At 54.2% G+C, this 25,438-nt stretch overlaps 2 protein-coding genes across 5 annotated transcripts in view; one reads left to right on the top strand and one right to left on the bottom strand.

Moving 5' to 3' along the window:
* Window positions 1-2,464: 2,464 nt before the first annotated feature.
* Window positions 2,465-19,060, bottom strand: LOC144945152 (uncharacterized). The gene is made up of 3 exons (XM_078873438.1): window positions 18,986-19,060; window positions 9,093-12,271; window positions 2,465-2,624 (listed from the first exon to the last, which is right to left on the bottom strand). The coding sequence occupies exons 2-3, from the start codon at window positions 10,544-10,546 to the stop codon at window positions 2,465-2,467; spliced, it is 1,614 nt and encodes a 537-aa protein (XP_078729564.1). The 5' UTR covers window positions 10,547-12,271; window positions 18,986-19,060.
* The window catches only part of LOC144945120 (uncharacterized), a 31,107-nt gene continuing 24,462 nt past the window's right edge, over window positions 18,794-25,438 (top strand). For 2 of the 4 annotated variants that reach the window (XM_078873393.1, XM_078873391.1), the window contains exons 1-4: window positions 19,072-19,208; window positions 20,056-21,465; window positions 22,560-22,745; window positions 24,634-25,391. In XM_078873393.1, coding sequence (XP_078729519.1) covers window positions 20,463-21,465; window positions 22,560-22,745; window positions 24,634-25,391 — 1,947 coding nt within the window. In that variant the 5' untranslated portion in view covers window positions 19,072-19,208; window positions 20,056-20,462. The other 2 variants (XM_078873392.1, XM_078873394.1) reach the window with 2 other exon arrangements.

Raw genomic sequence — 25,438 nt, 5'->3', positions numbered from 1 at the left:
AAGAGCTTTATAGCTCATCTGATTCCTCGCGTTTAAATATTCTTAACAACATAATTGCCGACGCATATTTAACTAAACAAAAACTTTTAAAAAAGTTTACCAAGTAAGGCGCCACTGAGCTGTGTAGCTCTTTTGTCAGAAGGGATCTGGCAATCACAAATTACAACTCGACGAAGTGGCTTATCAATGTGGAAAGGTACAGTAGTGAAATACTCTAAAACGCGTGATGTTGATTCCAAATGTGGAGTGCAAAATCGAGGACCCTAAGAAAAATCGACGCGACCACGTGGAGAGAGATAGAGACGCGCAGACTCCAAATATAAAGCAGCAGGTGTCAGTCGGGATCGAAGCCACGACCTCCTGCATACCAGGCGAGGGAGTTAACATCTCGCCATCACAGCGCCCATTCTTCTGGCAATCGCCAGGGTTGCGGCCTGGGCCTCCGGAATATAAAACAACGGCGCACCAGGCACCGGATAGCGGGGAGCCACACACGCGAAAGGGGCCTTTGCGGTTAAAAGGGGAGGGAGTTCCACTGCGCGGTGTGACCGTTGTTGTCTGTATGAAATGTATAGTTTTTAACCAGTTGTTATTTATTCATTTAGCCGGTATACATTACGCATTTAAAAATCAATGGGGCATGGGGGAGGGGGGTGCAGGGCTCGGGTGACACTTGTGGGTACTTGCGTGAGGGTTTTCGTTTGGGGGTGGCACGAGATTGGGGGGGGGGGGGGCAGGGGCTTTATATTGCAGGGGTGGTCGGCTGACCCTGACTATGACCACGGTAAAAATTATAAAATCTAAAACGAACGTGAATTATATTTTATTCGATGTTTTTGCCCGAGCGTGAGACGTGAACACACGCACCCAGTATTTGTGCCGCGCGGCGTTGTGGGATTCCGTCTAAACCGTGGTATTTTGAAAAAGCCCGGTTGGGGTTGGTGGAACAATCGGAGATTGCATTGAACGGGGGGGGTGGGGGGGGGTGCGTAGTTTAGAAGGGAATGCTTTTTCCAATAACATCTGGATAACCCAGCAGCAATTATTCCGCAGATGTGATTTGACCATACTTCACCCACGCCGGTCATTGCAGGCTGATAAAGCCGGGGTGGGGGGGGGGCATTGATGCGAGAACACAGAAGTATGGTATAACAGGGACTTTTGCTTCACTACCCTCTGCTTACCACCACGTAGCCCAGTCAAGCAAGCTGTTTGTGCATCCAAACGCTATCCAGGCTCAACAAAAAATGTCACCTGCTTAGCTTGCGAAATATCATATAAGATGGGTGCATTCTGGGTGATTCGCTCGAAGGCAAACGCGGATTCACACGGGGCGTCTCAGTGGCCTCCACATCTCTGCGCAGACGCATCGGGCGCGTACGCTTGTTATTTTACAGAGCGAGCCAGGCAGGCAGTCGGTCACAGGCAGAGGAGAAAGGAAGGTGTTCGGCCTGGGCTTGAACAGAGGCGGGACGGGCAGTCGACAGCACGATCCAATTGGCCGGGGGGGGGGGAGTTCCAGGCGATGCGGGGCAGCAGATGCGAATGAGTGACCGCTGGGTAATATTGCTTCTCAAAGCCAATCAGGTTGACCAACTCAAAACAACACGGCTTACTTATATGGGGAGGCAGAAGTCTTCTGCTCGTGTACGCGATTACTCCACTGGCTGATGGGTTGCATTGGGTGGCTTGTCAGCGTCAATGTGATGTTTTAATTGCCAATCGAAGGCTCTGTGTATTGTGGCATCTGTGTGGTTGGTTACTCCCACAATGCCGCGCGGCTTAAATATATTGATCTGGGTTCACACCTGTCCTACGTACTTTATTGAACCAATCGGCGCATGGCTTGTTGGAGTTCCACCGGCGGTGCCAACTGTTGATCCAACGAGCCCTGTGTGATTGTGGTGACGCCGATTCGATTATAACAAATTATGGTGGCCGTCTAGCATATAAAGTTCATAATGGCCGTGTCAAGCGCACTGAGCCACCACCGTTGAGAGCTTTGTTTGCTTGTCCAGGTTTGAGCCACCAGTTATTAAACTGGCTTCCCAAGTGCAGTAGTAAGTCGTATGTATACATGTATGTTGAACTTCTTTCGCACCGTACGTAGCCAGCCACGCTAATCGGAGGTGCGGGGGAAGGACAACAAACTAAACACAAAGCAGTTCCAAAGAAATGAATTTGTCAATTTCAATTATTTAAAAGTGCAGAGATCCAGTAGTTTCCTAATATCGGAAGGAAGAGCATTCCAGACGGCCGCAGAAGGGCATCTGAAAGCGCCGTGTGATGCGGTGACCGCCGTCTTTGTCCGACGGCTAACCAAAAGCCGCTGCTGTTGCTGCGCGGATGACCGGAGTTTGCGTGATGAGTTGATCGTCTCCACCAGGTCACCAGCGACTGGACAAAATAATTTGACGTTTTGCAGCACGCTTGAAAATAGTCAGACCTGAGGGAGTGAAATTCTCTATCGGATGACGATCACTTCGAGAAGCGCCGATCCAGTGAGCGTGACAGCGCCGTCTCGTGGTGACAGGAGACACTGAATGAAGAAGAGGCCCCGAATTGATGTGGACCCTGCGGTGTCGTCATCCTGGGCCAGTCCCTGCCACGAGATGTTTGCCAGACTGGGGTTGGCAACACGACGCACTTACCACCCAATTATAAGAAGCTCTTCAATGTAAGATGCACGTCAAACATGTGCTCCGTTATATAAATCTGGCCACCTACAAAAGACAAAGGCTACTCGTGTCGCCTCTCTAACAGGCTGTTGGGGCAAGTGCTGTTAACGAGAATCGCCTATGAAGGCCGGCACGGCACACGAGGAGGGTGGGTGGCCAACACCACGCCCGTCCGCCTTTGTCTCCCCCAGTGCTGATTTTCAGACACCGTCGCACACACACTATCATACACGCGAACACACACGCACTCACAATCACACTTATACAAACTTAACTCACTCGCACGCACTCACACACAATGATACAACACTCACGCACACCAACCTATCGGATTATAAGACGCAGAGGGAGTGGAGAAAGTGCGTCTTATCATCCGGAGAATACGATAGTAGATATATGTTTTAATTGGCGGACAATAGCAGTGTGTAATTAACAAAATATATCGTTAATCGCTCAGTAAACGTACGTAGGCTGGTGTGAAACCAGTTTCCGTGTCGCGTGTTACTCCTCATCGGCAAGACCCACCATATTTATGAAAGACGAGTTAAACCCATTAAAACAGTTATTTAATAAATGTGACAATGCGCTTACAAATGCACGCGCATCTCCGTCTTTAATGGCTCCGGTTGAATGGGACGGGTTGACGCGTGTGGGGCGATGGGGTGAACTGGGGGGGGGGGGGGGCGTTTGTAACGGAGAGTGGGGGGGAGAGTGGCAGTCCACTCTTCGCGACGATCGCCAGAAGTTTGCCATGCGGTGGGACCCGTGGATTGGGATGGAGGCGCTCTGTAGGCTCAGACCGACCAAGATCGTTGCTGGAGAGTGTTGCGCTCGCGTGAGATGTGTGCACGGGGCGGAGGGGGAGGAGGGCATTTCAGAGGCGCTCAGAAGGGCATCATCACCCGCCTAAAGGGAAGAAGTCGAAAGAACTTTATAGATCATCGGATTTCTCCGGTATAAGTAAATATTCTCATTCGGAAAAAAAATTCAGAAGATTATGATGGTGATGAGACTTTAAGAGCGGTCCTTGGTGCATTTCAACTAAAACACAATCAACAAAAACACTTTTATTTTACCAGGTAAGGCCCGCTGAGCTACGTAGCTGTTCTTCAGAAGTGACCTATCACAAGTGATAGCTCAACCGAGTGGCTTATCAATGTGGAGATTTATAGCAGCAGACAAATACTCTAAAAGCGTGATTTTTATTCTAAATGTGGAGGGAAAAAACGGAGGACCTTGAGAAACATCCACGCGACCACGGGAAGAGAGATGCCGAAAATTCAAAATATACAGCAGCAGGCGTCTCGGTCGGGATCGGACCTACGACCTCCTGCAAACCAGGCGAGCGAGTTAACATCTCCTAGCTTTGGCACCCCATGTGATAACTGCGCAAGAGCCGTAGAATCAGGGAGATTTAAATACACGGATGTTTGTTTACCGATTTCAAGCCTCAACGTCCACTTGGTTCAACCGTGTGTTTGTTTAACTGGACGAGAACTCAGGGTGACCTTTATAGGGTCTTGTGGGGGCCGTTGGCCCCCGGGGTCTCCCCCGCCTGCATCCCCTATTCCGTTTACGTTACCCCACCACCCTAATACCCGCTAGGGTTTCGCCGGCCTTCGAACGCGACGCCCCTACCCATACGGCCTCACGCAGCGCTCCCACGCTGCAAGCATACGTGCGCACAGCATCATCAATCAAACGCCATACTCCCCCTCTTTACACCGCTACGTACAGCTCTCGCACACTGCGAGCGTGTGCCCGTCTACAGCCCTGTGCGGCACTCGCCTCCACGTCGAATAACCACGTTACCAATGCGCACCCGTATCCGACACGTAGCGAACATACGCGCACTCACGCACACAGCTCCCCGCGGCACTCACTTACCACTGAACACTCACGTTGTGATCGCGCACCTGTATCATACACGTGTAGGGGTGTTACGGAGGGGCTGTATACATAGGATCACACGGGAAACAAACACAGTGGGCGGGGCTTCGTGAGTGCACGGGGAGGTGCTCTCAACGACGTCCGCACAGGGCAGCCTGGGGGGCTGGCCCCACCCCTCAGCGGGGGGTTTTGGTATAAAAGGGGATGAGCCGGAGAGCTCGGGGAACAATGTTAAAGCTAAACCAGTGAAGACCGAAGATCGTCTAGCTAGAGCCCTGGACTCCCCTGGGTCGCCGCCCTTGTCAGGGCCGCGCAGGACCGAGCCAGCGGCGTGGTCCCGAGAACCAGAGCTAGTGCTCTGGGACTCCGGGTACCGTAGCCCGACTTACCAGTGTCGGGCCAGACAGCCTCCCCTAGCCGTTAGTGGAGGACTAGGAGGTAGGTCAGAGATAGCTAGCAGTGTATTCCCAGCTAGCCGGGTGAGGAGGCCGATACCCCCTCCAGTGTTGTATGTCCGCGGTTGTGACAACTGTTGCGGAATAAATACGTGTGCCTCAACCCCGGCGTCCAAGAGTCCTCAACGATATTACACACGTAGTGAACACACGCGCACCCACACGCACAGCTCCGCGCAGCACTCACTCACGTGGCGAACCACTGTGTACACAGCACCCCACACGTTCACACCTCTCAACGAGATCACACGAGGCCACGGTCAGCTATTAATGATTTATTGTCTGCTACCTGGGAATTGATGTTAAATCAGTATGAATCGACGAGGCTGGCCTATTCTACTACCCCTGGACCTATTCCCTATTTATCGGCTATGATCCTACTTCACCTTCTTACTCACTGTTAGGTGCTCACGGCGGTCTGTTGATCCCGTGCTCGCAGCGTACCTCGATGCGTCTCACGGACGTCCGGGCCGCTGGGCTGGAGAGCGGCTTGTCGCCTGGTGCTGGAGTAAAAAGAGCCAGATCTCTCGTTTTCGCCCCCTTTTTATCGTCCCTACATCAAAGGGATGTTGCTCCGCCTGTAGTCGCTCCCCTTCCAGTTTTTCTTTCACAATGGGCGCTCGCCCATCAGCACGCGTACGGCGGTTCTGGGCGCCTTTGATATGCTAATCGGATGCGCTGCGTGTTGCGGCGTTTCTTCTAATTAATCCCTTTCTCATGCATGGCGCCGTGCTCTTGCGCATTATGCAGCGGCGTCCATCACCACGGCCTGCTGTGGAAGTTAAGCGCGGAGCCACCGCATGTCCCCACCACCTGCCCCATCAATTGCGCACCCTAAACTATGCCGCCCCGTCCCTCCTCTGCCTGTCTCGTCGACCCGTGGGGGTGTGTGTGGGGGGATGCATTTCAACCGCGGTGGCCGAATGCCCTTCACCGCGACCATACCATCTTAAGGCCGGTCGCAGCGCCGCGGTGTAAAGTAGCGTCGGGGGAGGTCGTCCAAGTCCCTGGTCGCCGGAAACCGTGAAAGTTAATCCCGATAAGGGTTTCTCGGATAAAAACCGGTCGGTCAGGTGACCTTCCCTCGGAGCTCTATGGGTGGGGGGAAAATGCGTGCGGGTGTGTTCATGTGAGGTGAGGTGAGGGGGACGCGGGGTCGGCTCCGTCGCTTGGTGGTGGCGAGGTCATAGATGGGGCGCCTGCTGAACGGCTTCGTGGCGGCGGCATCACATAGCCCCCCGAGGTGCCAGTCCCTGTCCCGGGTTGACTGGAGCACCTTGCTTGGGCCGCGCCCACGAGGAAACGCTGCGGGGTCCGGGGGATCCGTCCGGACCTTGTGGCTGGTCTCGGGGCGGGTGGCTCCGTCCTCTGTAGCTCCTGCGGCGGCCTCCTCCTCCACTCCTGCGGGCTGGGGCACAAACTCAGCAGCAGAAGGGTTTAGGAGCCGTCGTCCGCGTCGTCTCCTGACTGGATCGGGGTGTCTTGGGGGCCCGGCGGGGCCCATGTAGTGTGCGAGGCCCCCCAACACAAGGGGTGCGGGTACCCCGGGATTTCGGGGTCTTCGGGCGACGGGGTTCTCTCTCGCCGGGGCCGCTTTCCATGGTTTTAAGCGGCGGACGTTGACCACCGTCTCTCGACCCCTCTCCCCGCCATAGATTAGTACCGTCCAGGGGGAGATCTGCCGCACCACGGTCCAGGGTCCTCGCCAGTAGGTCGTCAGTTTCCCCACCTGCCCGGCCCCGACGCGAGGGGTGTGTAGCCACACCTTAGCGCCGGTCAGGAATAAGGGGGGTTCCATGCGGGGTCGGGCGCCCTGTTCTTGCCGCCGATGCGCGGCTTCCCCTTGCGGGTATGCTCGGCCTCGGGCTTCTCGTAGGGTTTCCATCAGGTGTTCCACGGGGCGGCTTCCCTCCTCCGGCTGGGGGGAAGGAACGCCGAACAGCAGATCTGCGGGTAAACGAGTCTCACGGCCGAACATCATCAAAAACGGGGTTTGTCTTGTCGACGTGTGTACGGTGGTGGCATAGGTGAAAAGTGCGTAGGGGAGGTGTTCGTCCCAATCCCGTTGATTTGCGGCCGCCATACGTTTGAGTTTCCCCGCTAAGGTCTGATTCATGCGCTCCACCATACCGTTCGCCTGGGGGTGGTACGCTGTGGTTCGGTCCTTCTGGATTCCGAATTCTCGGCACAGTGCCTGGAACAGCTCGGCCTTGAACTCGCTACCCTGGTCGGTGAGGACTCGTTCTGGGATCCCGTGCTTAAGTACGTAATGCTCCACGAATGCCCGGGCCACCACCAGGGCCGTTTTATCAAGGATGGCCACTGCCACGGGGTAGCGGGTGAAATACTCTACTGCGACTAGGATATACCGGTTACCGTGGGAATGGCCCTTGTAGGTCGATCCCGACCAGCTGGTTCGTGCGGCTGACGCGGAACGGCCTTAGGGGTACCTGATATTGTGCCGGTTTCGGCCCGCACTGCTGACAGGCGTGGCAGCCCTGTACCCAGGCGGCCACGTCTTGTGCCAATTTGGGCCAGAGATACTGGCGACGCAGGGTCTCTCGAGTGCGTTGTTCCCCATCGTGGCCCCGAGTGGGTGGTCATGCACCAGCCGTAGCAGCTGGGGTCGTACCTGGGCAGGAACACAGATGCACCCCGGCTGGCCGGCCTCGGTTAACTCCCGTACCACTCCGTTCTGCACACACAACCGGGCATACAAACCGCTCTAGGGTCCTGGTAGGGCGCTCTTTTCCTCCCGCAGTGCCGCCTCCACTGCTGCCAGATCCGGATCCCGCTGCTGGGTCTGTCTCAGCTGCTCGTCGTTCAGGTCCGGGAAGGCGCAGCCGACGTCCTCCTGGATCCGTCCGATCGGGGCGGGGTGATCCGCCGGGTCCCGAGCCGTGGGTCCCGCGCTTGCCGGGCGGTTGACGGGATCCTCAGTGCCACCTGTGAGGGTCTCTGTGGCGCACACTGCACTCTCTCTCGCTGGGGGGGGGGGTCAGTGGCTGCGGCCCCTCGGGGGTCCGTTGCCTGCCGGCAACATCCCCCCGTGAAACACGGGCAGGCCTCCTCTGCCCTTGTCTCGGCGTACACCGTGGGCCGCCTCGACAGGGCGTCCGCGTTTGCATGCGTCCGGCCAGCCCGATATTCGATTTGCAGGTTGTACTCCTGCAACTGCGCCAACCACCGGGCCATCTGCCCCCGCGGCTCCTTGAATGTAAGAAGAAACTGCAGAGCATAATGGTCAGTGCGTACGCGACATTTCCTGCCGTATAAATACGGCCGGAACTGCTTACATGCAAAAATCACGGCGTACAACTCTTGGCAGGTCACGCAATAGTTCAGCTCGGCCCCACTCAAGGTCCGGCTGGCGTACGCAATGACTCGTTCCGTCCCATCCTGCACCTGTGACAACACCGCGCCCAGCCCACTGCTGCAGGCGTCAGTGTCCAAAATAAAATCGGTGGTAAAATCGGGGAAAGCGAGGGTGGGGGCATGGGTGAGGTGGTCTTTGAGAGTGGTGAAGGCCGTCTGGCAGGCCCCCGTCCACTGATAGGGGTGCTTAGGGGAAGTGAGTTGGATGAGGGGGCGCGCAATCTCGCTGAATCCCTTTACAAATCGACGATAATAGGTGGCGAGCCCCAAAAATGATCTGATCTCCGTCAGATTCCTTGGCCGTGGCCACTCCACTACGGCGCGTACCTTCTCCAGATCGGTGCGCATGCCTGCCTCGCTGACGCGATGCCCGAGGTACCCCACCTCGCGTTGTGCGATGTAACACTTACGTGGCTTGAGCTTGAGATGAGCCGCTCGCAGTCACTGGAACTCCTCTCGTAACCTGGACCAATGCTCAGACAAAGATATACTGAACACTATCACATCATCCAGGTAAATCAAGCACTGTTGCCATTGCAAGCCCCGCATCACCAACTCCATCAGCCGCTGGAACGTCACAGGCGCGTTGGTGAGTCCGAACGGGAGTACTCGAAACTCGAATAGTCCCATCGGGGTGGTGAATGCGGTTTTCGGCCGATCCTCCTCCGCCATCTCCACCTGCCAGTACCCGGACGCGAGATCGAGGGTGGAAAAATATCGCGCTCCGGCGAGGCTGTCAAAAGTGTCGTCGATGCGGGGTATGGGGAAGGCGTCGCCGAGCGTGACTGCGTTCAGTTTACGGTAATCGACGCAGAACCGGGTTGACCCATCCTTTTTCGTTACTAGTACCACCGGGGCTGACCAGGGGCTCGCCGAGGGCTGAATTATGTTATCGCGAAGCATGTCCCCAACCGCCTCTTTGATCTGGGTGCGTTCGGGTGCGCCCACTCGGTACGCAGGGAGTTTGATGGGTCGGGCTGCACCGGTGTCAATTTGGTGCTTAACAAGGTCGGTCCGACCCACATCCGAGTCGTGTTCACTGAACACGTCGGCATACTCCTGCAGCAACTCGCGCAGCCGATCGGCCTCTCCCTTAGGTAAATCTGCCAATGGTACATGTAACGCGTCGAGCAGGGGGACGACCTCGGCTCGGGGAGTCGGGCCGACTCGCCAGGCCAGGTCCTGGTCCCCCTCAGGACGACCGTGGTCCTCAGCCCAGAGTGCGAACACCGAGTCATCAGAGTGGCGTGTGTGCAGGGGGTGTACGGTGGCTATCGGGGTGCGCCGTCGCAGTATCGCTGGGGTGCCGTGAGGGTTAAACATCCACATAAACAATCGGTCCCCATCTGCGTTTACCAACGTGGCGGATCCCACGACCCCATACCGTTTTGCCAACTCCGGGTGAGGAGTTAGCATTACTTCCCCTGATGGTCGGAGCGCGGGGTCGGTGGGGGGTGTTGCCACCGGCACCAGCATCTCGGTGAGCGGCCCAATGGTGACTGCCGTCGCCAGGATAGCGGCCACAGGTGCGAAGCGGGGGCGCGTCGGTTCTCGTCCCAGGAACGGAATCCGCTCGCCTTTGCTCTCCATGGTGGCGCATCGCTGGCGGGGTTGCACGTTGAGTCCCAGCTGTTCTAGGAGGTCGGTACCTGCGATACACTCGTGACACAACGCACTCGACACGTAGAACTCCTGGGTGCACACCTGGCTGCCTATGCGGACCTCTAGGGTGGCTCTCCCCAGCAACCCCATTCCGGCTCCGCTCGCCGTGTGCAGCGCGCGGTCCGGGGCCTGCAGGTGACGCACGTCGACCCCGATCGTGCTGCAGTGCGCTGCGCTCACGAGCGAGGCCACCGCCCCCATGTCCAGCAGGATTCGGGTACGCATTCCGTTTACCTCCCCTTCCACCAGCGACGTGGCCCCCGTGGTCCCCGCCACCAATTCCCGTAGCCAGTCGCCCGGAGTCACCGTTTCCGCGGGCGTTGTTGCTGGAACCTGTGTGGAGATCACTCGCTCGCCATTATCACTACAGATTGTTTGTGTCGGGGCTACGTCGATTTCACCCCCCGGTGGTCCCCTCTCTAGGGGGCCCTTAGTGTTTGACCTATGCATCTGCCTCGCACGGGCGAGCTGAGGGCAGTCCCTCATGAGATGCCCTCCACGGTCGCACACATATCACGTCCGGGGAGGGGTGGCGGCTCCGTAGTGGGCCCCCTGCCCGCTCCCTCTCCCTGTACGCAGTTGTTCTAACTCGGACTCTAATTGGGATACCTTCCCGGCCAGCCCCCCTACTGTGGAGTGTAGTTCACCCATCTCAGGCTGGATGGTCTTCACATTTTTATTCGCTTCCTCGCGTACTTGGGTTATATTACCGTTAATATCTCCCATGCCGGTCTGTAACCCGGCTACCCACCCCGGGGTTGTCTCGCTGGGTCTCTGGGGCTCCCTTGCCCGTCCCCTTACTGCGATGACGAGCTCTTCCTCCTCGTCGGAGAATAGGCTCGCTACGGCGCACTCTCGTCCCCTCCCTCGAGGCTGCGCGCGCTCATCCGAGAGTTTCTCGCATTTGCGCGCGCGCTCGACGAGGGTGTTAAAGGAGAGGCGTGCACCGTCTACATTTGGCTGCCACCACGGGGTGCGTGCCAAATATCGCTGGATTTTACCGGCGGCGAGGCCCTCAATTATTTTTGCCTCGTACTCCGGGTACGCGAGCTGGGTCAGCGTGCGTACGTCCTCGGCGTAATCTCGCAGATCCTCGCCGGGTTGGCGGTGGCGTGCCTCTAAGGCCGCCTGCGCCTCCTCTTTGTCATAGGTGCCGAAGCGCTGTTCGAGTTGGCATATTAATTCTTCCCACTGAGTTTGTGCGCTTGCGGGCAAAGCTTCCACAAAGTCAGCTGCCCGCCCATCTAAATGTAGCTCTAACTGCTGCAACGCCTCCTCATCTGACCACCCATTAACCTTTTTAGCCCCCCTGATGCTGCGGGCAAAAGATTTCCATGATGGAATTCCTTTGCCCGTAAATGTGCATTTGATTTTAACTTGGGTTGGGGGGCCTCTCTCCCTTGGGGGCGCAGGGAATCGTCCCGTTTCTGACACCAATATGTGGGGGCCGTTGGCCCCCGGGGTCTCCCCCGCCTGCATTCCCTATTCCGTTTACGTTACCCCACCACTCTAATACCCGCTAGGGTTTCGCCGGCCTTCGAACGCGACGCCCCTACCCATATGGCCTCACGCAGCGCTCCCACGCTGCAAGCATACGTGCGCACAGCATCATCAATCAAACGCCATACTCCCCCTCTTTACACCGCTACGTACAGCTCTCGCACGCTGCGAGCGTGTGCCCGTCTACAGCCCTGTGCGGCACTCACCTCCACGTCGAATAACCACGTTACCAATGCGCACCCGTATCCGACACGTAGCGAACGTACGCGCACTCACGCACACAGCTCCCCGCGGCACTCACTCACCACTGAACACTCACGTTGTGATCGCGCACCTGTATCATACACGTAGTGAACACACGCGCACCCACATGCGCAGCTCCGCGCAGCACTCACACACGTGGGGAACCACTGTGTACACAGCACCACACACGTTCACACCTCTCAACGAGATCACACGAGGCCACGGTCAGCTATTAATGATGTATTGTCTGCTACCTGGGAATTGATGTTAAATCAGTATGAATCGATGAGGCTGGCCTATTCTACTACCCCTGGACCTATTCCCTATTTATCGGCTATGATCCTACTTCACCTTCTTACTCACTGTTAGGTGCTCACGGCGGTCCGTTGATCCCGTGCTCGCAGCGTACCTCGATGCGTCTCACGGACGTCCGGGTCGCTGGGCTGGAGAGCGGCTTGTCGCCTGGTGCTGGAGTAAAAAGAGCCAGATCTCTCGTTTTCGCCCCCTTTTTATCGTCCCTACATCAAAGGGATGTTGCTCCGCCTGTCGTCGCTCCCCTTCCAGTTTTTCTTTAACAATGGGCGCTCGCCCATCAGCACACGTACGGCGGTTCCGGGCACCTTTGATATGCTAATCGGATGCGCTGCGTGTTGCGGCGTTTCTTCTAATTAATCTCTTTCTGATGCATGGCGCCATGCTCTTGCGCATTATGCAGCGGCCTCCATCACCACGGCCTGCTGTGGAAGTTAAGCGCGGAGCCTCCGCATGTCCCCACCACCTGCCCCATCAATTGCGCACCCTAAACTATGCCGCCCCGTCCCTCCTCTGCCTGTCTCGTTGACCCGTGGGGGTGTGTGTGGGGGGATGCGTTTCAACCGCGGTGGTCGAGTGCCCTTCGCCGCGACCATACCATCTTAAGGCCAGTCGCAGCGCCGCGGTTTAAAGTAGCGTCGGGGGAGGTCGTCCAATTCCCTGGTCGCCGGAATCCGTGAAAGTTAATCCCGATAAGGGTTTCTCGGATAAAAACCGGTCGGTCAGGTGACCTCCCCTCGGAGCTCTATGGGTGGGGGGAAAATGCGTGCGGGTGTGTTCATGTGAGGTGAGGGGGACGCGGGGTCGGCTCTGTCGCTTGGTGGTGGTGAGGTCGTAGATGGGGCGCCTGCTGAACGGCTTCGTGGCGGCGGCATCACAGTCTCATTCGCAAGACTCTGTGGATTGGGTGAATAAGCGAGTGAGTGAATGAGTGGGTGAGTGAGTGATTGAATGAATGGGCGAGTGAGTGAGTGAATGAGTGAGTGAATGAGTGGGTGAGTGAGTGAATGAGTGGGTGAGTGAGTGAATGAGATTGCGGGTAAGTGTGCAGTTTGATTGAGTTGATGAGTGAGCGAGCAAGCGAGCGATTGAGTGTGATTTTCTTTCAGTAGGAGAGAATCCAAGAGACCAGGATGAGTCTCTTTGGCATGAGTGACCTTGGGTGGCATCAGCCCTGCCAGTCGGGGCGCGATGATGGCTGCGATACGCACCTGAGCTTGCGTGGAGGCTCGTGAAGGACCGAATGGGGGAGCGGTGGTGCAGCGGTTAGCGATATGAACCCGACGACCTGAGTTCGATTCCCGCTCACGGCCACCAACACCGGTGACGATTACACTATGTAACACAATTTTTGTTCCTGGGTAGTAAGTGTTATTTCCTAATTGCTTATTCCTAAAAAGTATAGAAAATGTATATTATTCCCCACAAATTTTGCTTTTGTGACCACGACAGTGATATTTTAAATTTTACCTATTTTCAATGAGAAAACGGGCGAATTTTTGTCTTTTCGTTCACAAAGTCAGAAAACAACAACATATTAATGAAAATTAACTTTTATTTATACTAAAGTAATGCAAAAATGACTACAAAAGATTTAGAAGTGAATCTTTTTTCGAGATTTACGATTATACTGTCGATCACTTTCACGAATCAGCCCCCAAATGTAGTTTCCCATCATGTTCTCGTTATACTGTCCTTGGTAGCGGCGTTCAAAGTCCAGTATATCCTGGTGGAAGCGCTCGCCTTGCTCCTCCGAGTATGCTCCCATGTTCTCCTTGAATCTATCAAGATGAGCATCAAGGATATGGACTTTGAGGGACATCCTACAGCCCATTGTGCCGTAGTTCTTCACCAGAGTCTCAACCAGGAAGCCACGAACCACTGCAACAAAGCTGTTCCAAGCCGCTTTCTCCTTCCTAGTGAGCTTCTTGGGAAATGTATTGCACTCCAGGATCTTCTTTATCTGTGGTCCGACGAAGACATCGGCTTTGACCTTTGCCTCAGACAGCTTAGGGAATAAGCAGAGGTGGGACAAAGTCATTGTTATGCAAGTCCAAGTCGAGTCGCAAGTCATCAAATTCATGACTCGAGTCTGACTCGAGTCCAAGTCACATGACTCGAGTCCACATCTCATAGGTGGGACAAAGTCATTGTTATGCAAGTCCAAGTCGAGTCGCAAGTCATCAAATTCATGACTCGAGTCTGACTCGAGTCCAAGTCACATGACTCGAGTCCACACCTCTGGGAATAAGTATTGAAGGTACTTGAAGGCTGCCGACTCGTTATCTACAGCTCGGACAAATTGTTTCATAAGGCCCAATTTGATGTGCAGTGGTGGCATCAGCACCTTCCGGGGGTTCACCAGTGGCTCCCACTTGACGTTCTTCCCCACAGAGAACTCTGTCCGCTGTGGCCAGTCCTACCTGTGGTAGTGTGCCTTGGTGTCCCTGCTGTCCCAAAGGCAGAGATAGCAGGGAAACTTGGTAAAACCGCCTTGGAGACCCATCAGGAATGCCACCATTTTGAAGTCTCCGATGACCTCCCAGCCATACGCATCATACTTCAAGGCGTCCAGCAAGGTCTTGATGCTGTTGTAATCTTCTTTGACGTGCACCGAGTGAGCCAGGGGAAGAGACGGGTACTTGTTACCATTATGGAGCAGCACGGCTTTGAGGCTCCTGGATGAGCTGTCAATGTAGAGGCGCCACTGTGGAGGGAGCTGAAGGTTTGAGTTGCCAAACATCAGCCTCGAAACCTTAATGACTTGGAGAAGATCTGCAAAGAGGAGTGGGACAAAATCCGTCCTGAGATGTGTGCAAACCTGGTGGCCAACTACAAGAAACGTCTGACCTCTGTGATTGCCAACAAGGATTTTGCCACCAAGTACTAAGTCATGTTTTGCAGAGGGGTCAAATACTTATTTCCCTCATTAAAATGCAAATCAATTTATAACATTTTTGACATGCGTTTTTCTGGATTTTGTTGTTGTTATTTTGTCTCTCACTGTTCAAATAAACATACCATTAAAATTAAAGACTGATCATTTCTTTGTCAATGGGCAAACGTACAAAATCAGCAGGGGATCAAATACTTTTTTCCCTCACTGTAGATACACAGCGACACGTAGAGATACTCATAGATACACAGCGACACGTAGAGATACATACTCATAGATACACGAATAGATACATACTCGTAGATACAAAGCTACACGTAGAGATACTACGAGATATACAGTGGCATGTAGAGATACATACTCATAGATACACAGCGACATGTAGAGATACATACTCATAGATACACGAATAGATACATACTCGTAGATACAAATCTACGCGTAGTGATACTCATAGATGCACACAGTGGCACGTAGAGATACATGCTCAAAGAGATGCATGACAAACAATCGACAGGAATGCGACTGTGGCCATGCAACCCAAACTGTAGGACCATCAACACCACCTGTCAACCCCTTATCAGTGCCCTACATTATTACAGACCAATTCAGACCTTATTGGTCACCCCGTGCCCTTATAAATCTAAACGTTCATCCTACAAAGTCCCATCACAAGAGAGAAACACAAACAAATCGACAAAAAAATAAGTTTTTGCCTGTATTTAAACGGCTGTACGCCGTATGGATCTGAAAAATAAATTTTCCTGTACAAGAATACGGGGTAAATAGCATGGGTTGAAAGCTATGGTATAGTAGTGTACTATATACTACACTATACACAACACTACTATAGTGTAGTGTATACCATATCCGTGCCTACCCTATTACAGACGAATTCAAACCTTATTTGGTTTAACACGTAGGATTTGGCGAACAATATTATTCATAATAAAGGTTATTGTGTGTTCGATCGCGCTAGTATAAATGTGTCGTAACCCTCCACCACCAATTAGTAAGGGATTTGTCACGTAAATAAAACGCCAATTAGTTACAACTTCAACCCACCGGTCACAACAATTACAATTTGAGTAGTACGACGTTTCGCTGGTAATTACATCCAGCATCATCGGGCGATTTGCCAGAATAGTGAAGCCATCCACCTGCTTCCGGTCTTAAATAGAGCAGCATCAGGACGACGTCATCACTGAACCTATCAGGTGCAGAGATCAGAAGTAGAGGAGGGGGGTATTGTAATTTTTAGATTAGTAATCAGTTAATTAGTATGTGTTTTCTCTAGAAGGAATTGTAATTGTAAGATTATTTAAAAATACGCTTCCAGGCCGCACTAAGCCTGTAGCTGTCAGAGCGGTTAAAATTATTTGTATTTCACTCAATTTCAATGGATTCTCGAATTAGTCCTGGCCAGTAATAATTCGTTTTACACAACACTTCAACGTTATCAAAATCAATTGAGTGTCCTTGTTGGCAAGCATGTTCTGCAACTGCTGACAGTTGTGTTTGAGAGTATTTAATGTTTCTTTGGTGTTCTTTTAGTCTTATGCTCATGTTACGTCCCGTCTGTCCAATATAGCATTTGCCACATAAGCATTTAATCCGATATGCCACCTTCTGTTGATAACTTAGACAATTCATCTTTAGTACAAGATACTAGTTTTGGAATTTTGTGCACCGTGCCAAATCTTACTTAGATGTTTAGCTTTTGCAAAACTCTTGCAAATTTGTCAGTGATATATATGGTATTTTAATCGTTTTAATAACCTGATTGCTTTCAGCAGTATTGCTGTTCGATCTTGGTTTGGCATTCAATGCTCTGTTAATTTGAGCATTGGTGTAGCCAATCATTTGTAGCGCTTCTTTAACATGTTTAATCTCTCTCCTCAGACTTTCACCATCTGACACTGTTTTAGCCCGATGTATGAGCATCTTGATGAGAGAGGATTTCAGTGCGAGGTGATGATGTGAATCTGCATTCATATAGGCATCAGTGTGGGTTCCCTTTCGGTAAACGGTGTTATTTTTTTGCACGCTTTTATTTAACTCACTCTGTCTGTTGTTGTTGTCGTATCCTCAAATCTTGTAACTCAATTTTAACCTACTTCCCAATGTGGTATCGACTGCAAACTTGGTATACTTATGTCTTACTGATGACAATACTATATTATATCATTAAAAATAATAATAAATATTGTTAAACCATCTTTTTTATATGTTATGTTTCGCCTTGGGTCTCATTGTCCACGCTCAACTCACGTTGGTTGTAAATCACCACGGCCACTTCCTGGAGTCGTGGAGTTATGCCATTATGTGTACGGTACATTTCATTAAAACGTGTTTACATTTTTAAAATATATATTACTTATTTTACCATTTAGGCCGCATCCGAGCAAAATATCTAGGAAAGGGAGCGTGTTATTCAAATCCATTTCCATGGTGAACTGGATGGCCGGATTTTGTGAATTGAGATGATTTATAAATTCATTAAGTGTATCTTTACCATGTGGCCAGACAACCAAAGTGTCAAATACATATCTAAACCAAAAAGATGGTTTTAATGTACTTGCAAGTGCTCTTGCTTCAAAGATTCAGACCGTATTGGTCACCCCTTGCCTTTAAAAATCTCAACGTTCATCCTAAAAAGTCCCATCACAAGGGAAAACACGAAAAAAGAGACAATATTTGTTTTGTTGCCCATATTGAAACGGCTGTACGCCGTATGGACCTGAAAGTCCAATTTCCCAATGAAACAATACTGGGTAAACCGCGTGGGTTGACAGGTATGGTGAACACCGCCGGTGAACCCAATGCGGTCTGCGCTCCCCCAACGGAGGAGGAAGAGCCACAACGACGCAACTCTCTCTCTGTCGAAGCCCTCCCGTCGTGCCCAGCAGCAGGTCTCGACTTTGGCCTGTAGCTCCTGAATATATTGTTGCCTAAGGCAATAATAGAATACTGTAGTCCATGGACAACTACACTATAAACTAAACTGTGTTTTTATTTTTATCAGGTAAGGCCCGCTGAGCTGTAGAGCTATTTTTTTCAGAATCGACCTGGCTATCACAAATGATAGCTCAACGAAGTGGCTTATCATGTCAGAATCAGAATATTTATTTATCCTGGAGAAATCCGATGAGCTATAAAGCTCTTTTTTCCACATATTGTCCAGTAGGGGTTGGTCAGAAAGTTCCAATAACAGTACAAAAACACGATAGGTGTGCACAATATAGCAAAGATAAACACATCACTTTAAAAAATACAAACAAAATATTATTTTTAATCTTACCAGCTAAAGCCCACAGAACGATTAACTCAGTGTTCAGAAGCGACATGGCTATCACAAATGATAGCTCAACGAAATGGCATATTATGTTAGAATCTGAATCTGTATTAATACAGGAGGAATCCAATGGGCTATATATATTTTTTCACAGATTATCCTGTAGGGATTGGTCAGAAAGTTACCACAACAAACAATACAATAACACGATAGGAGTGCAAAGTATAGGAGAGGTAAACAAATAACCTTGAAAAACAAATTCTTTCTTACTAGCTGAAGCCCACTGAACTATTAACTTATTTTTAAGAAGCAACTTGGCCACAGATAATAGCTCAACCAAGTGGCTTGTCACGTGGAAATGTATTGCAGCTAAATCATCGAAGCGCGTGTTTATCCCTCCCGTTGGACTCCGCTCGCTGGCAATTATGTGGGTTTTGTTTTTTTCTGGAGCTCAGCCACAGCTCCACCCACCACCGGAACTAAAAAAACCGGGCTGCGTTTCCTCCTGGCAGCCCGGACGATTTTCTGTTGGGACATGCGGCCTAGTCTTCCTCCGCGGCCTCGCGGCTCCTCGCGCCACAGGCTCCCGCCTCCTAGTAGAGCGCCTCCGGTGTAAAACAGATTAACAAAAACTCTCTTAACCCTCCGCTCCGTCTTCACGTCCAAGTTGAATTCTCACCTCGAGCGTCTTAAACTCTGAGCGCTGAGCGAGGGAACGGCACCCGAGGCGGCCGGGAGGCTCCAGGGACCGCGGTGAACTTAACCCCCACCACCCCCCTCCCTCCCCCGTTGTAAATGATAAACTTAACGTTTTATAAGTGTTGTAGTTTAGACGGCGAGGTGAGATGTTGCGCCGCGAAGTGATTGAGTGAAGGGAAAGCGTCGCCCGATTCGTGGCCGAGGTGAGAACGCGCGCCGCCCTAACGCGAGTCTAGCACCCACATTGGTGGTGGTGTTGGAGGCGGCGGCTCGCGCGACCAATATCATCGATAATAGGTGTATTTATGGGGTTTGATCGCGTAAATATATAAATGTGTCGTGAAACCCGCCACCACCCGACGCCATGGGGCAATTAGCAAGGTTTGTCACGTAAATAGAACGTGTCAATTCGTGACTGGTACAGCAACACCGGTTGTGTGTTGGAGAGCCAAGCCGCAACATTTACAATCTGAGCCCGACGTTTCGCCAGTAATTACAAGCGCCACCATCAGGGGGACAGCAGCCAGACTTGTCCTCCTGTTGCGCAATGCATCACGTTGACGTGACATACACAATGCGGATGGACGCGCACTCGTCACGCGAACGTGGAAGTGTCAATAGCCAGTTCGTCGTGGCACGAGCGTTCTGTGACCGGCACCGACTCTGTGACAAACGCGACGCGAATGGCGTTGACGCGTCTGTCACGGAGTCACTGAGACTGTGACACCAGCGTCACTGTGACACTGGTCACTGTGACACTGGCACTGAGGCACTGTGTCACTGTGGCAATGCGGTGGTTAAGCACTGGATGTGGTCGCCGCGAGCTGTCACCCCCCCCCCCCACAACGCGCGGTGTCTGACGCTCACGGCGCGCCTTCTCGTTCCGCGATACCAGCACTCGACACTGGGACAACGTTGCACGAACAGTGTGTGCGTGCCCGTGCTGTGATGATGTTACACCGGCACTGTGATGATGTTACACCGGCACTGTGACATCGACATTGTGACACCAGCACTGTGAGATTGACACTGTGACAATTGATTTTGCAGGTAATTGGAGTCCACTCGTCTTCCAGTCGAATGGCGTGACTCTGCCCGTTCTGCTAACGTCATCATCACCTCTCCTCGTCCACCTCGTTCGCAGTCACCTCACCCCCCCCGCCTCCACCCTCCCAATCTCCTCCACGCTCCCCATCTCCTCTCGACCTTCACCACATCTCTCCTTTCTGCCCTCCTTGCCCTCGCTTATCCTCCATCTCTAAGCCCCCTCTGCTTTCTACTCCACCTCAATCTTTCATCCAATTATCCTGCATCTCCACTAACTCGCGGTTTACTCTCCTTCCTCTTCTGCTGACCTCTTCCTCCAGCTCCTCTATATCCTCCTCTTACCCCCACCATTCTCACCTCCTCCCTACCACTACCATTTTCACCACCTCCTCCTCCCCTCCACCGACACCATGACGGTTCGCCCGTGCCCCGACCACTGCGTCTCCATCATGACGACGCTGAGCGCCCAACGCCTCTCGGGCTCCTCGCTCTGCGACCTGGCGCTCATCGTCCACGTCCCTCCTCCTGCTCCTCCTCCTGCTGCTGCTACCGCAGCATCATCGGGATGCGGCACAACCAGGCGGAGGAGGGGCGTGGGGAGGGAGCTCGGCCGAGGGAGAGCTGGGGGAGCGGAGGGAGCTGGTGGGAGAGCTAGTGGGGGAGCTGGTGGGGGAGCGGAGGGAACGGGAGGTGGTGCCGGGGAGCTCGTGGTTCTGATGCCGTGCCATCGCGCCGTGCTGGCCGCGTGCAGCCCTCTCTTTCGAGACGCCGTCATCGAGACGTGTGGGGACGTGCAGGATGGCGGCGGCGGTGGCGCCGGCGGCGATGCTAACGACGGGGGGGCAGACCGGTGGGAACGCGCGTGGGAGGACGGGGAGATGGTCGGGAACGAGGGGACCTCGGCCGGGAGCAATGGCCACGCGGTGAGCGAAGGAAGTGGCGTTGATATGGCCGTGAGGACAGAGGAGGAGGAGGAGGCGGCAGATGCGGCCGATGCGAGAGACCAGACGTCGGCTGAGAAGGACAGCCTTGGCGCAGCCATCGGAAACGACGGTGGGGGCGCAGCCGCGACGGAAGGGGCGACAGCTCTGGAAGAAGGGGAGACGATGACGAGGGATGAGCAAACGAATGTGAAGGAAGGAGAGGAGGTTCTGTGGAAAGAGGGAGATGCCGCTCTCAAGGAAGAGCAGGCGGTCCTGAAGATTGTGGAGATAGTGATTGGAGAGACAGTTTTAAGTTGCTATCAGACGGCTGAGGAGCACAGCAGCAGTGCATTAACTGAGAGAAGTGACCCGGAGACAGCTGTGGCAGAAGAGGAGGAACCTGTAAGGGATGCGGAGATGGCCACGAGGAATGAGACGCCAACGATTCATCCCAGCTCACTGGGACAGTGGATTCCTCGCCTCCGACCAGGTTTCCCTCGCCATGTCACAACGCATTGGTCTGCCCCTAGCAATACACAAGTAAACACGACCGTCAAGTTAAGTCAATCTTTTTGCGATGTGGCTCGGTGGCTCGGAGGTCAATCAAAGCGCTGAGCTGGGTTCAAATGCGGAAAACTTTCAAATAGCTCGCAGCTCTTGTCATGTGCAGAAAAAGAAATATGGTGAAATAATTGCACGTGAATACTGGGCAGACTTGTTCAATTTTAAATACAGTTAATGCAGCATCGTTAGCTGAAAACTACAATTACATTACAATCACCGTTTTAATTTGGCCCCTTTACACTGCAATTGATCAAATCGCACTGAAAAAAAGTGCTTACAGAATATAATTAATTTTAATTGCAAAAATGTTTCTCAAGATTATGGCCATGCGTCATGAACATGAGCTTGTAATGGTTGAGGCATGCCTTGTGTTAATCTGTGTTCCTTGCACGTTTGTGTTCACCCCACGTGTTGTATTTGTGCCTGTCCATGTGTTTTTCACTTTGCCTCCCTGTGCATGCATGCCTGTATGTGTGTCCACGGCTGGAGGAGTGGTGGCACAACGGTTAGACATTACGCTACGAACCCAGTGACCCAAGTGCCACCAACTCGAGTGACGAATATTTGAATCGGTGCTGGGCCACCCCTAGGACGACTCTTCCTCAAATGAGTACCTGGTGCGGTATGTAAACAACATCGCCACTGGGCGTGGTGCTGGCCACCCACCTCCTCGTGTGCTGTAACCGGCCTTCACAGGTGCTCGCTAACAGTACTTGCCCTAACAGTCTGTTAAGGCTATACGGAGGATCTTTAATGTCTTTTTCATACCTTCGAATGTGCCTGTGCGTGCGTCCGTGGGAAGCGGGAGTGTAGCGGTTTGCATGCTGCGTTACAAACCCGGCGACCCGCGTGTGTGCATGTGTTGTGTGTGCGGCCACCCGGGTTCGATTCCCGTTCACAACCAACACCAGTGACGATTAGCTCAACCGGTCCTGGGCCTCCCCTAGGTCGGCTCGGCCTCCAACAATCTGATAAGCCTATACGGGGGGTGGGATCTTTGCCTCTGTCTTTTGTGCGCAGCTGTGCCCGGGCACTGGCTGTGCGAGCTGCCCCCCACGCTGGGCCCTCTGGCCGTGTCCCGGCTCCTGGACTTTGCCTACCGGGGTCGGCTCGACGCGCACGCTGCCCGCGACCGCTTGACTTTGCACGCCGCGCAGGTGCTCCGCATGACCGGAGCCATCGCCGCCTTCATGGAGCCCGTGAACGGTGCCGCCCTCCTCGCACTCCATATGCCCACAGTCCCTCCCCTGCCCGCACTTCCTCGACCCACAGTGCTCCTCCTCTTTGGCATTCTTATGTCCTTGCCACTGGAAACAACCGAGCTGTACCAGGGCCGTGACACGGTGCCCCACCCACACATCCTCTACCCACAGTGCCCCACCCACACATCCTACACCCACAGTGCCCCACCCACACTCCCACACCCACAGTGCCCCACCCACACTCCCTACACCCACAGTGCCCCACCCACACTCCCTACACCCACAGTGCCCCACCCACACTCCTACACCCACAGTGCCCCACCCACACTCCCACACCCACAGTGCCCCACCCACACTCCCACACCCACAGTGCCCCACCCACACTCCCTACACCCACAGTGCCCCACCCACACTCCCACACCCACAGTGCCCCACCCACACTCCCACACCCACAGTGCCCCACCCACACTCCCTACACCCACAGTGCCCCAGCCACACTCCCACACCCACAGTGCCCCACCCACACATCCCACACCCACAGTGCCCCACCCACAGTGCCCCACCAACACTCCTACACCCACAGTGCCCCACCCACACTCCCACACCCACAGTGCCCCACCCACACTCCCACACCCACAGTGCCCCACCCACACTCCCACACCCACAGTGCCCCACCCACACTCCCTACACCCACAGTGCCCCACCCACACTCCCTACACCCACAGTGCCCCACCCACACTCCTACACCCACAGTGCCCCACCCACACTCCTACATCCACAGTGCCCCACCCACACTCCCACACCCACAGTGCCCCACCCACACATCCCACACCCACAGTGCCCCACCCACAGTGCCCCACCCACACTCCTACACCCACAGTGCCCCACCCACACTCCCACACCCACAGTGCCCCTCCCACACCCACAGTGCCCCACCCACACATCCTACACCCACAGTGCCCCACCCACACTCCCTCTACCCACAGTGCCCCACCCACACTCCCACACCCACAGTGCCCCACCCACACTCCTACACCCACAGTGCCCCACCCACACTCCTACACCCACAGTGCCCCACCCACACTCCCACACCCACAGTGCCCCACCCACACTCCCACACCCACAGTGCCCCACCCACACATCCTACACCCACAGTGCCCCACCCACACTCCCTCTACCCACAGTGCCCCACCCACACTCCCACACCCACAGTGCCCCACCCACACTCCTACACCCACAGTGCCCCACCCACACTCCTACACCCACAGTGCCCCACCCACACTCCCACACCCACAGTGCCCCACCCACACATCCCACACCCACAGTGCCCCACCCACAGTGCCCCACCCACACTTCTACACCCACAGTGCCCCACCCACACTCCCACACCCACAGTGCCCCACCCACACTCCCACACCCACAGTGCCCCACCCACACATCCTACACCCACAGTGCCCCACCCACACTCCCTCTACCCACAGTGCCCCACCCACACTCCCACACCCACAGTGCCCCACCCACACTCCCACACCCACAGTGCCCCACCCACACTCCCTGTGCCCACGGTGCCCTGCCTGCACTTCCTATACCCACAATGCTCCTCTTTAGTACTCGTACACGTTTTCCACTGGAAGCAACTGAGACGTGCCAGGGCCGTGCCGAGTCAGCCTGACACGGCTCGGCAGGCGCCAGGTTGCTTTTCCACTGCAGAAGCCGAGCCGCTGACGTCGGACGCAATGAAGCGGCGGAGCCGCGTCCTTACGGCATGCTGACCGATGTCACGCACGACGAACGAGTCGAGACGTGCGTATACAACGCGGTAACTCTGTTGGCGCGGTTTAATTTGTCACGAGCGCCAATTCGTTCGGAATTCTGCTCTTATGACTCCACAGTTGGGTCCGACAGAGGTGGGGCTACCCCTAGCGAATTCAACGACACCACCGACGACGACGACGGTAACGGCACGAGGAGTAGCTTGGCTCCGCCTCGAGCGCGCGGAGTTCCGGCACCTCGGCACGGGCGTCCCCAGAAACGTCCGAGGACTATCCCGGCGCCCTACAAGGACTCCTCGGCTGCTGAGGACCCATGGCCGGCCAATAACGTGCCCGCGCCGGCAGAATCGAAGGGGGACCCCCCACCGGCTAGGACCCTACAGGCGTCCAAGAAAATGCCCGTGCTGGCAGAGCCGAAAGAGGACCGATCGAAGCTCCAAAGGTTGTCCAGGAAAGTTCCAGCGACGGCAAAGTCCACGGACGACTCGCCCGAGACCCCACAGGTGGCCAGAAAAGTGCCGATGCCGGTGGAGTCGGCAGAAGACCTACGGAAGACCCCAAGGGCGTCCAGGAAAGTGTCCGTGTTGGCGGAACCAAAGGAGGCCTGCCCGGCCAAGGTGGCACCACCTGCAGTCAAGCAAGTGCCAGAATCCGAGGACCCAAGGGAAGAATCACCGCTGCCTGCCGAGACCCCGCGGCCAGCCAGGAAAGCGCCGGCGCCCGTGGATGAACTCGAGGTGCCCCCTGCTAAGACCACACGGATGGCCTGGAAAGTAGCGGTTTCCGGGGAATCACGGGAGGTCCCGCGGGCGTCCGAGGAAATTGCTGGCGAAGCCCAGTTGGTGAAGCGTGTGTGCCACGATGAGGTTTCGCTTGCCGTGAGTGTTTTTATTTTTTTAACACAACTTGCTATGCAAAACAATAG

The sequence above is a fragment of the Lampetra fluviatilis genome, chromosome 36 (genome assembly GCF_964198595.1).
Source record: "Lampetra fluviatilis chromosome 36, kcLamFluv1.1, whole genome shotgun sequence".
Taxonomy (NCBI): Eukaryota; Metazoa; Chordata; class Hyperoartia; order Petromyzontiformes; family Petromyzontidae; genus Lampetra; species Lampetra fluviatilis.
Note: the sequence above shows the minus strand (reverse complement) of the source record. Positions and strands in the feature narration are given on the sequence as shown.

Bases quoted from the DNA above. Each gene is read 5' to 3' on its own strand.
- LOC144945152 (XM_078873438.1), bottom strand. From the start codon at position 10,546: ATGAGGGACTGCCCTCAGCTCGCCCGTGCGAGGCAGATGCATAGGTCA. The intron at 2,625-9,092 runs GTCCGGGTACTG...TGCCAACCCCAG, and splicing joins TTTTCCACCCTCGATCTCGC to TCTGGCAAACATCTCGTGGC.